We start from the raw sequence: 12,587 nt of genomic DNA, 5'->3' as shown, positions 1-12,587 counted from the left end.
CAAAAGCTCAGACATAATTGGCATCAAATGCAAGAAGAAGTGGAAAAGTCAAACTTACAACAAAAGCAAGTTAAGAGTTAAAGCAGGCTGAGCGTGGTGGCTCATGCCTGCAATCCCAGCACTTTGAGAGGCAAAGGAGGGCGGATCACTTGAGGTCAGAAGTTTGAGACAAGCCTGGCCAACATAGTGAAACTCTGTCTCTATTAAAAATACAAACATTAGCCAGGTTTGCTGGTGTGTGCCTGTAATACCAGCTACTCGGGAAGCTGAGGAAGGAGAATCACTTGAACCCAGGAGGCGGACGTTGCATTGAGCCAAGATGGCACCACTGCACTTCAACCTAAGTAACAGAGAGAGACTCTGTCTCAAAAAAGAAAGTTAAAGCAATGAATTATAGACAACATTTCTTTGGAAAATATTACTTCTATATTTAATTTAACACTGCATTCAAACTGATAATTACTGCGATTCATCAAGTCAATTTAGACATTTCCATATTATTTTGGATTTCAATTTTAGAACATATTAGATTTTTAAAGCTACCATTTACTATAAACTGAGGTAGCTATTTTCTCTAGACACTGGGTTAAATACATTTTATTAGTTTCCCTTGGAAGGTTCATATCATGTACACTCAATTTGTAAGTTCTTATTTTCTCTATGACTGAAAACATTCTAAGGCCGAAATAGCACATGATGGCAAAAGAAATGCAACACCAGGAAAGATCCTCTAGGACTACACTGCCTGCTTCAGGAAGGAGTCATACAATTCACAGTGTAGGAAAGCAGTTGGTTGCATCAGATCCAAGGGCTATGCCCACATGTCTTTAGCATACGGCTTGCAGGAAAATGACTAATCTTAATGCCCCATGTTTAAGGTGAGATTTAGGCTCACATTAATGCCACCTTAGCCTCTGACAAGAAAAGCCCTTGCCTGAAGGCTGTGGGCTTTAGAAGGTATACGTAGCACAAGGATCCCATTCAAAGTGCGAAGGGAACGAAGCCCAGCTGGAGCCGTCCCCTAAGTACCCCATGATCCTGAGTACCTGGGATCCTCAAACTCCCTGGCTAGATCACCACAAGCCCATGGAAGTGCCAGGGTCTGAGCGGGACTCTCTCTTGGGTGTGTCCTCTGGAAGCTAGACTGGACTAAACTGCCTTTCTGGTGTGCACATTAGACCTGTGCGTGGTTAAAAAACAGCTGCTCGGAAGGGGTCACTGGGCCTTAGATGTGTGGGCAAGGGTGTCCACCCTATGTACAATATTGGGAGATAGAGGAGTGGGAAAGAAAGGGGATGGGCTGCAGGCTATGAACCAGCTCTCCTTGCACTGCCTCTCACTGACACAAAACTGCTCCTTGGAGTCAAAGTCTGACTAATAAAAAGTCAGTCTCCCAGGTCATTATGAAGGTATGGTTGGTCAAATAAGAGACTAGAACAAATTTCACTTAGGGATTTGGTATCTTGATTTATAACTTTAACATATTTACATATACTATGCAGTATTTGGGTGTGTGCTGTACTCTTGTCCTAGGCCCCACAGTGTTCAGAGTGGACTTAGTTCCACAATGGTCACTCCCACACCTCACGCAGGGAAGATATGCTACTACCTCAGCGCCTAAATTTCACATGTGAAGCTAACTGAGAATTTAATGTTTTATGCAAGTTCCAAATTCAGGCTTGCTTTTTGATGTGTGCCGTTTCCCATCCATATTCACAGGGAAATAAAGTTAATTGAGCACCATGAGCTAAATATAACTAAACAAATTCCCAGACAGTTCACCTAAATGCCTCCAATCATATAAAGGCACCGTCAGTGAGAAACGGCTACAGGGAGAGAGGGTTTGTGATCATAGCTAAAGGGTGGAGACAGCTGTGAGCTCAGGAAGGTGACATACCTGTCCTTCTAGTTTAGCATCAAGGATAACTCTGTGCTATATGACACGAACCGTCCAGTGTCTGCGTATCCCAGTCACATTCCCAATATCAACCAAAGTTAATAATTTATTGTACATTTACTACGGGTCAAGTACTTTGATACTCATTCTCTCATGTAACCCTCACCACGTGGGAAACAGAGGAACGGAGGGGTTAAGGTCTCACAGCTGGTAAGTGACTGAAACTTGGGCCTGGCTTTTATAAATCCAAAACCCATGCTATAATGAACATCTTTTTAAAATATCATATTTTTAAATATACAATTTCCTACTTTTTAAACGTGGGGGAAAGAAGAATACTCTATAGCACTATAAGGAGCAGTTAGAATGGCTATATTATCTACACAAAGAAAACTATTTATAAAATTATTGTCCTTATGATATGGACAGAAAAACTTCAGGAGGCCAGTGTTTTTTGTCTATTAAACAATGAAATATGTATTGACCTACTTGGGTATAAGGATGTTTTCCTTCTCTTGCCTCATTAACAAGAGTCTAGGGGAAACTCTTAATGAGAAGTTCGAAAAGAAAAGAAAAGAAAAGAAAGAAAAAGAAGGAAGGAAGGAAGGAAGGAAGGAAGAAGGAAGGAAGGAAGGAAGGAAGGCAGGCTCCACTCATTTATGAATTAAGGCCAAAATTGGAATTGGAAAATAAATCAAAATAACAATATCACATCCCCAAAATTACTATGCCTAAAAAATGACATGAAATCGCTGCTGCCATCGTAACCCTGTTGGATGACAGGGTAGAGCTGTCAAAGTTTTGTAAAAAGAATTTTGGTCAGCTGAAAACAAAAACAAAAAAGCAAAACTTTGGTTTCTACCCAACTAAATGCTGACCTAATTCAATAGTTTTTCAATGATAACTTGAAAATAGTCAATAAGTAAAATATTCCTTTCTATTTACCTTTCATTGAAATCCATGATTAATTGTCTTTCACAACAGAAATAGCACATTCAGCTCTGAAAACAACAATTTGTATTACTTTTCTCAACATGTGTTCTGGATAGATGTTCTTTTGGTTCCAAGTTTAAGAAGTATTTTTCCCAACTTTTTAAACTTATATATTTATTACACACTCGATAACCAATCCTAAAAATAAATTGTTAAAATAAGAAATAAGATGGCTCATGCCTGTAATCCCAGCACTTTGGGAGACTGAGGCAGGAGGATCTTTTGAGGCCAGAAGTTTGAGACCGGCCTGGGCAACATAGGGAGATCCCATCTCTACAGAAGAGTGAAAAATTAGGGAGGCCTGGTGGTGCATGCCTGTTATCCAACTACTTGGGAGGCTGAGGGGGAGGGATCACTTGAGCCCAGGAGATTAAGGCTGTAGTAAGCCAAGATCACATCACTGTACAACTGCCTGGGCAACACAGTAAGACCCTGTCTCAAAAATAAGAAGAAGAAGATATATAAAAAAGGAAAGATCTTAACAGATGATGGCGTACATGAAAATGCCTATGGATGCACATGTCCCTTAAGTCAGTGAGAGTAGTATCAGGCCCTGGTGAGGCAGGAGTCACATTTATGTAACGGCCTGGCCATTGGGGCTCTAGTCTAGAAAAACTTGTTTTCAAGAGGAGTTAAGTAATCTCTTCTTTTTCCTTAGAGAGCTTTAATGGAGGGGAGGGAGAGACTAAGATCTGTGAAGGGTGGTTTGGCTGCAATGCTGTCTGAAGGCATGAGAATGAACTCTAAGGCAGCTTCAGCATTGGAATAAGAGTCTGGGCCACACTCAACATCTTTGGAGTTCAACCGCTATCACTACTGTATTTGGCCACAGAAAGGAGGGGCCGTTCCAATCTTCCTTACAATTACCGCTCTAATTATTACATTATACTTTCACAATTTAATCCCTTTATTTGCCTCACTGCCTTTTTGGGGCTAAGTGAGCACCACAGTGTGATGCCTGATGATGTAGCTAGCAGGGTAGCCTCACCAAGTGTTGCGCAGCTGCCAGCTACAAGCACAGCCAGGTGGGCAAGTCCAGAGTGCTAATCTGGACAGTGACATCTCTGTCTTCTGCTCAAAATCCTTGAAACTTGCTCTCTCCAATATGGAGTAAAACTGAGCACATACATCAATGCCAAGAATCACCCTGTGCTTTGCTCTGTTACGCTTTTGGTAGCATTTCAGCATCCTAAAGAATAATCATGCATAGAATTCCAATTGCTCTATTCTAATTATTGTTCAGTAAGTAACTACTGCAGAGCTATTAATGTCTAACCTATAAAATGTTTTGAGACATGTATCAGGAAATTTTTTCACATTGTTATTCTATCTTTACAAAACATACCAAAGACTCGAGGGTTTAATCCCCTAAACCCTAAACATTGGTATTTCCTCAAGGCAGGAGACATTTGTTAGAGGAATTCATCTCAATCCACAGCCTTTGGGAACAAAGCTTTAATAAAATGTGCATAAGAGGACACTCCAACCAACCTGCTGTCTGAATCGCAGTGGGTTCTCAGTAAATATTTGTTGAATAAATGGGAGTGGTTTTCACATCGAGAACCTCTTGCTTATATCAGTGCACTCAGTGCTCCTGAATTTATCCCAAAATATTTGCTTATCTTTGTGTAGTTACATGCAGAGCTGTGTAAACTGAGTTAACAAAATCAAATTAATAACAGTTTAAATTTTATATACTTTGTAACCATAAGGATTACAACACTGTTGAACAATGGCTGGTAAACACCCAAAGATATGAGGTGTGCTTTCATTCTCAAGTTTTGCAGTGGTACCAAATAGACTGAAGAGATTTCTCAAATGTCCAGAGGTGATAAAAAGCCTTGTGCACAGACCACCATTGTTTTTAACTTACTTGCTTTCCATGTGATTTTCTATTTCATTTTAAACTTAAGTATTCTGAGGTTAATGCCTTCAACTTATAGATGAGGATAAAGAAAATAAAGATCCAGTAAATTAAAGATTTTTGTAAGAAAATATCAGTAAATATAGCAATGTTGAGCCAGAAATTATAAAGATACAGCTATGAAGATATTTAGGACATTCATATATACTGCATACAACTTGGCTTTGTGCTCTTCATTACAACTATGAAAGGCTATGAAAAGATTAGGATTAAGTATCTCATCTACTATGTAAGAGTATGATGTCTTGAGAAATTGTGCTTTGGGTAAACTTTTTTTTTTTTTTTTTTTTTTTTTTGAGACTGTGTCTAGCTCTATCACCCCAGGCTGAAGTGCAATCATGGCTCACTGCAACCTCCAATTCCTGGGCTCAAGCAATCCTTCTGCCTCAACCTTTCCAGTAACCAGGACTACAGGCACATGCCACGATGCTCAACTAATTTGTAAATTTTTTACAGAGATAGGATTCTTACTTTGTTGCCCAGATTAATCTTTTAAACTTTTGGCCTTAGGGATCCTCCAGCCTCAGCTTCTCAAAGTGGTGGGATTACAGGCATAAGCCACTGTACCTGACTAAGTAAACGTTTTGATTGTGTTCTCATCAGCCACAGATCAAGGAAGTTATGTAACAGACAACAAAAAAGCAAGGGAGAGACAGTACAACCAATTCCACTAGGGATTGTCACTAAAATGCTCGTGCAACTGATGGAGAAGAGTTGGATTTCCAGATGCTCTTAAAAGGGAAGGTGGGCCGGGCGCAGTGGCTCATGCCTGTAATCCCAGCACTTTGGGAGGCTGAGGCAGGTGGATCACGTGAGGTCAGGAGTTCGAGACCAGTCTGACCAATGTGATGAAACCTTGTCTCGACTAAAAATACAAAATTAGTGGGCCGTGTTGGTGCATGCCTGTAATCCCAGCTACTTGGGAAGCTGAGGCAAGAGAATCACTTGAACCCAGGAGATGGAGGTTGCAGTGAGTCAAGATCATGCCATTGCACTCTAGCCTAGGCCACAAGAGTAAAAATCTGCCTCAAAAACAAAAAAGAAAAAAAAGGGGGAAGGCGGGAGACTGCTCTATGTACACATAAGGGTTTTCAGAATCATGTTTTGTGGAAATATTTAAAAGGATTAGCACTTAACAAATATTACTTCTTTTGTGCTTTGAAAACTAGTACATCACAAAATTATGAAGGCTCCAAATAAATTGGTTTCAGTTCTGCCCAACAAGGGGCCATTAGATGATGATGGTCTATGGTCAGTGGTAAATCAGCAGTAGCATGGTCTAGAGCAGTGGTTCTAAATTTGAATTACATCAGGATTACACAGAGGGTTGGTAAAATGCAGATTGCTAGACCCACACCCAGAGATTCTGTTTGAGTTAATACAGGATGGGGCCTGGGAACTTGCATTTCTTACATTTTCTCAGATGATGCTGGTACTGCTGGTACAGCCACTGCGCTTTGAGAACTGCTGTCAAATAATACAACACAGTACAGTGCAGTGGTTCTTAACTTTGCCTTTACATTAACCATCACCTAGGAAGCTTTCAAAAATCCCCCTTTCCTGGCTGTACCCAAGACCAATTAATTCAGAATTTGGGGACATGAGCCCTGGCATCAGCAAGTTTTTTTAAGTCTTCCACTGATTCCAATGAGCTGGCAAGTTTGAGAACCACTGATATGTGGGAAGATAGACTTTGTGTCCATAACTGGTTGTTAGGAAGACACATTTTATAAACCACTGAACAGAACCATTGGTGAGCTGTGGATCCTCAAAATATATGTTTTTCCTTCCCCTATTTTCTTCAAAAGTGAATCACAAGAGACCTAAAAACGTGAATTTTTTTGCCAGAATATATATATATATATATATATATATATAGCTTTTTAATGAACTAAATTCTAGATCTGTAGATCACCAGTTTAAAAGGGCATAAACAAATTTCAGTCCTATTTTTCTACACTATATGGGGGAAATAATGTTATTTATAAATCTGAAATCTATGAAGTTTGGGATATATATCACTTATATATGTTGGAGGTACATTCTATCATTCAATGACATTTTGTTGGCATAATTTGGAAATTTTTTACATAAATTCATTTAAAAGTTAGAATAAGTATAGCCAACCACAAGGAAAAAAGAAAGATGAGTAGGTAATTAAATTGGTCTAGAGCAGTGATTCTTAAAATTGGTCCCTGGACTGGCAGCATCATCAACATTACCTGAAAATTTATTTAAAATATACAATCTCAGGCAGGTCCCCACTCCAGATCTAATGAATCAGAAACTCTGGAGGTAGGACCCAGGAATCTACATTTTAACACGATTTTCAGATGATTTTAATGCACACTCAAGTTTGAAAATCACTGGTCTAAAGTATTTATTTCCATGCATCTGTAAGAAGATCCAAAGGGGTCAAAAACACTGTTAGTCCAATGTGCATTTGTACAGTTGCTCTATAGACCCACATTGCTCTAATAATAACTATGCACTTATAAACTCTACCCAAAGTTTATTATCCTTGCATCATTAAAGCTTAAGAGTAAGAGGAAAATTAATAGATATGGAGTATATCTGGGGGAATTTTAGTCTATAAATCTTCCACTATCAATTGTAATCTATTTCTATTTTCTACTCGAGAGAGAATTAAAACTATGGTACTTGACTTATGAGAATAAGAATAAGGAAAAACAAAAACTCATCATGTGAGGTTGGAAGTGGGGAGAGTATTCCCAGGTCCGACACTAACCTTGAATTGTCCTCTTGAAGAACGCCTTGCAGGCTTCACATGACGCTACCCCATAGTGGTACCCAGAAGCGATGTCACCACACACTAAACACAGTCTCTTGGGCATCGAGTTGAGCATGTATTCACACTTGGTCTGGGGATCTTCAACGATGGTGCTGGAGCAGTCATCATACAGTTTCCTGACAGGACCACTACCTCCCAGGATAGGAGCAGAAGGGTAGAGAGGTGGCGAGTCAAGTCCGTTCTGATGGCCATTCATGGTTGAACTGTAGCTCCCACTGGCGTCTGATGAGCCACCAGGGCTGTGGTGGTTGACGCTGTCCGTCAGGGAGGCTGGGCTGGAAGGTTCCGTCTTGATGAAGGACGAACAGCTGGAATCAATGTGTCGATCTTTGTTTGACATTCTGCAGAGAAGCCTGAGATTGAGGGAGATACAGAGAGAGAAAGAGGAGAGAGTGTCAAACACAGACACCAAAAGAGGTAGAAACAAAAGAGATGGTGAAAAAATAGAGAAAGGGAAAGGGAAAGGTAAAAGGAGAAAAAAAACATTCATATGTTTAAAAAATTCATATGTTAAAGACATTGCTCTTTGAGAGTGTTTCCTAAGGGCTAGGGACTACACATCATTCATTCTCTAGTCAATACTTCTTGTTCTACAAGAAGGTAATCAGCATAAGGGCATGACAGGGTTACAACAAAGGGCCCAGACAGGCCATAAACAAAAGCTCTAAAGGGTCCAATTGCTTTTATTTTACCTTTCTCTTGGAGAACCAGTGTCAATATCTAAATCAACTCTAGATTCTAAATTTATCAATGGAAGAGGTGGTGATTTGCAAAGTCTATACCATTTCTAAAATTGTATTTATCCTCACTCTACCTTTCCTTCCTCATTCTGATGCTGCAATCATTTTATTATGAGCGGAATAAAACTTTTATTTTCAAGACTGAACAGATGATTCTCAGCTCTGTAATTACTGTTTGTCAGCACGCTTCCATAAGCATAACTGTGTCTTTTATTGATCTGACTAAAACACATAGGGAATATATCCTCAATCACTTTGTTTCTTTATTTAAATTGCTCTATTTCATAGCCATTTGGCAATATAGAAAGACATCAAGTATAAAATTAAAGCCAATATTTAAAGATTATTTCCTAGAGCCTGCAAAACCTAGTGACTGATCACTAGCATTCATTAATAAATGCGTGCATGTGTTCATGCACATTCACATATGCCATTATTTAAGAGATGAATCAGTAAAAGCCATTTGAGCCTTCAGTATACCTGTGAGTTCACAAATCTGATATTATATTATCTGATGTTATAAAATCTGATGTTATATTTATATTCAGTAAAGTAGAAATGTATCAAATTTTGTCCTAAAAAATATACTTGTGATGGTCCTTCCCCCACTTCTTTTTGTCATTTAACATTATACCTCCTAAAAGGAAAAATGATGAAGCATGTAATCTGGCACACTGTTTCTCTTATCTGGAAGAAACACTTCATCCCTCTTTCTTTGTTGGTCTCACAAGCGACCGAATTTCTGGAAAGGTAATTAGATGAAAAGATATAATTGGTCCTATTTTCTTTTTATTTAGCCATTGTGCAAAATCTTGTTTAGCAAAATCTCTAAGAAGCTTCCGAGAACTCACTATAGAAAGAAGAGGTGACAGTCAAGAAAGGGACTTAGATAATTGCTTCCCAGTGGAAAGTTGATTTATGGGAATCCCTCTGGGTAATGGTCATTCACTAGAATTTGGGGGACTCGTCACAGGATAACCAAAAGGATGCAGTTATCTCTTTCACTATAAATCTAATGATTTTTTATCATTGCACAAATTTCATGCTCTCCTCCAGGTACTGCATTGTTCGGTTACTTTAAAATGAAGAAAAATATGGAACTTTCCTGGCAGGAAGTTTCACTTAACTGTTCCAAGAAGGCGGTCTCAGGAGCAAAGCATTGAGGCAAGGTTTGCCTCTTACCAAAGATATTTCACTTTGAGAAATCTTGCACAGCTTTCTAAAGTCAAGCAGTATCAGGATGTGAAGAAAGCAAATAGGAAGGAGAAAGCCACCAAAATATCTTCGTGCTTTCGTCCACCCACTTGTGTTGTCCTTTCCTCAAGAACTAGTGAAAGAAAAAAATATCCCCCTCGCCAGCCTGAACTACGGCGTCCTCTCTCTTCTGCATCTGCTGCCTTGTACCCGTCACTGTTAATGAACGTTGTAATTAATAGATCGCTCTCCTTGTCTCCTTAGCACTCTGGGCTAAGCACTTTCCTCAAGTCAACGTTTGAAAGAAAGCGGGTCGGCACTGACTTACAGCAGCCCTGTGAATTCCTTTTAATTTAGAGCACTTACACCACCACTTCACTTATTACCTTATAATTACTGGACTGCGCGCACATACATTATGATCTTAAACTAGAGTTAGAAGTTATTAGGGTACTAAACCATGCTTGCTCCCCTTTCCTCTCTCCAGCACTGAATTTCTCACAGCTATGACAATTAACTCTTTCACCATCTGCCTACAAGGCACCATTTCTTTATTTAATTTTTTATTTAATTTTTGCTTGGGGCTGCTTGATCTTCAGGCCCTCTTTTTAAAAATTCTTTTTTCCTCTCTCTCTTTTCCTGTATCTTCCATGGTCACTTTCACCCCAGTTTTCTTTTATTCAGGCTCTTCTTCATGGACTTGTAAAATTTGCAGAACTCTTGATTTAAAGAACAAGGCCAGAAATTGCCCTCCCATTTACGGATCAGTTATTTGCTAAACCATCAAATATTTATGTGTCAAATGCATGTTGTTAAAGTCCCTGAAAAATAGGGACTCTCCAGCAAGTTGTCGCATCCAAAATCTCACACCATAACTTGGCAATAGGCTGGATAAAACAAGGAAATTCAGGAGGCACGAGCTGCCAGAGAGGTCCTTGAAACAGAAGAAATATCTTCTCCTAAACAAGGTCTGGCCACTGGAGCCATAAATGAAAGTGAACCCACTGGGTTTGTGCTGCAGGTTATGCATGTTTTTGCCCTGCCACGAAGTGTTTCCTTAATTAATATCTTTTGCCCCGTGGAAATAATAAAAGTCAGAATTGCCATTTATCAAGTGCCTATAATGTGCCAGGCACTGAGCTGAGCACTTTACAAATATTACCCCTCATTGAATCCCCAAGATAACTTTGTAAGGGAGATATTTCTCTTTAGGAAACCGAGCCTCAGACCTTTCAAAATTTGCTGAGGGTCGTACAGCTAGGAAGCAGGGCAGCCTGAATCTGAACTCAGGCCTGACTCCAAGGTCCAGAGCAGAGATGTCTCGAGGACAACAGAGTTTTTCATGGTGTTTATTTACTCAATTTTAATAAATAAGGAAGCAAGCAAGTTAGAGGTGGCACGCAGAGATCTACTGGTTTTATTTCTCAGCAATTACATCCACAGCCCATGTATAAGTGGAAAAGGGCTGAAGGAGCCACTGCGCTGGCTGCAGGTCTGCCCTACTGCATCACCCACCCAGGGTTTGCAGTGATGCCTAAACAGAATCCCTGAAAGAATACAGTTGTCTCCTAATTACTACTTAGCTCATTACACTGAACACTTCCTAGACACTATTATATTATAACCTAAAACTACAGCGAGTCTTAATTCTCTGCCTCTCTGTCTCTGAAATTCTACAGCTCTATTATTCAAGCCTGAAATATTCACAACTATCTATAAATTCAATTGTCAGCTGGTGGGTTTTATTCTAGACTTCACTTCAATCTAAAATTAGAGGCACTAAAATTCACATTAACTCTAAGAGGAATGTAGTGAATAGGACTTTATTTCAAAAGAACACCTTTTTGTCAGAAAGAGCCATTTTCAAAATGATGGCTTTATCTGTAGCCAAAGAGAATAAGCCCAATTCCACATTGTGCTGTTAATGCAGAAATTTTAAGTCACATTGGATTAATAAAAATCTAAATTTAGTTAAGAATTATGAATAGAAATAACATGTGTTGAAATATGTGGGAAATATTTATTTTAAAGCCTTAGTATGGTTACTATCATTATTTTAAGAGAAATGGTGAGATGAACAGGGAGTAGGACCAGGTAGCTCCCTTCCCAAAACCTCTGAATGAACCCCCTGAGAATAAACTGGAGGGGGAAATAACAATGTCAAGAATAACCTTTAGTTTCTATACGAGACACTATGTTTGAGGAATTTAACAGCCTATCTGAAATTTCAGGGCTTTAAAAAGCATTTCAACACAGTTTGAGATACAGCATCAAATAATTCTGATGATCATACTTCAACCTAAAAAGTCGTTTCCTAGCCCTGCTTAGGGTCAGCAAGGGTAAAAATTATCTTTGGTGTTAGATACTAACAATCGGCCAAACAAAATATCTTAGTTGTTTGACTATTTAAAGATGTAATTTTTGAAAGTTCATTAATGGTGTGTATATGTGTGTACACAGAGTGAGAGAAAGAAAGAATAAGAATCAATTAAAGTTGCTGGTGTAGGGGAAAAAAGGATAATCTGTAAGTTAATGTTCAATTTATATTGTAATTATTTTTGGATTAATAATTGTTTTCGAAGATTCTACCTACATCCAGGTAAATGTGTGATCGTGAATGAACTGTCAGGAGTTTGAATCTCCACATGCACGTGCTGATGTTCAAAGGGCTCTACATTTCAATGGAAGGTCTGAAGCTCAGCCAGTGCTTTCATTTGTTAAACACTGGCATAACAATAATGTTCCATAGGGTTATGCATTATTAACCCTTTCACCGAAATACAAGTTCTTAACAAGCAGCTGTATTTCATCATGTGAATTTTACACAGATCTTGAATGCATTTGCTACTGTATTTCCCCCCTAAAACAAATGGAGAAATAAATGGGAAAATGGCTGCATAAAATTCTCCTAAGGAATGTGTGTACAGATCATCTTAGATCTTCTCGTTTGTTATACTAAGGCAAGATCTTCTGCCACTTTTACTATATCTATACCAATAATAAACCCTTTGGTAGGCTAAAGAAATG

The 12,587-nt window shown here is 38.9% G+C and overlaps 1 protein-coding gene across 15 annotated transcripts in view; it reads right to left on the bottom strand.

Annotated features, from left to right (window-relative positions):
* The window catches only part of ESRRG (estrogen related receptor gamma), a 640,719-nt gene that overhangs the window by 171,005 nt on the left and 457,127 nt on the right, over positions 1-12,587 (bottom strand). For all 15 annotated transcript variants that reach the window (XM_021931684.2, XM_003893108.5, XM_021931566.2 and 12 more), the window contains one exon: positions 7,564-7,979. In XM_021931684.2, coding sequence (XP_021787376.1) covers positions 7,564-7,966 — 403 coding nt within the window. In that variant the 5' untranslated portion in view covers positions 7,967-7,979. The remainder of the gene's footprint in view (positions 1-7,563; positions 7,980-12,587) is intronic.

The sequence above is a fragment of the Papio anubis genome, chromosome 1 (genome assembly GCF_008728515.1).
Source record: "Papio anubis isolate 15944 chromosome 1, Panubis1.0, whole genome shotgun sequence".
Classification (NCBI taxonomy): domain Eukaryota; kingdom Metazoa; phylum Chordata; class Mammalia; order Primates; family Cercopithecidae; genus Papio; species Papio anubis.
The sequence above is the reverse complement of the archived record's forward strand: the minus strand, read 5'-3'. Positions and strand labels throughout refer to the sequence as shown.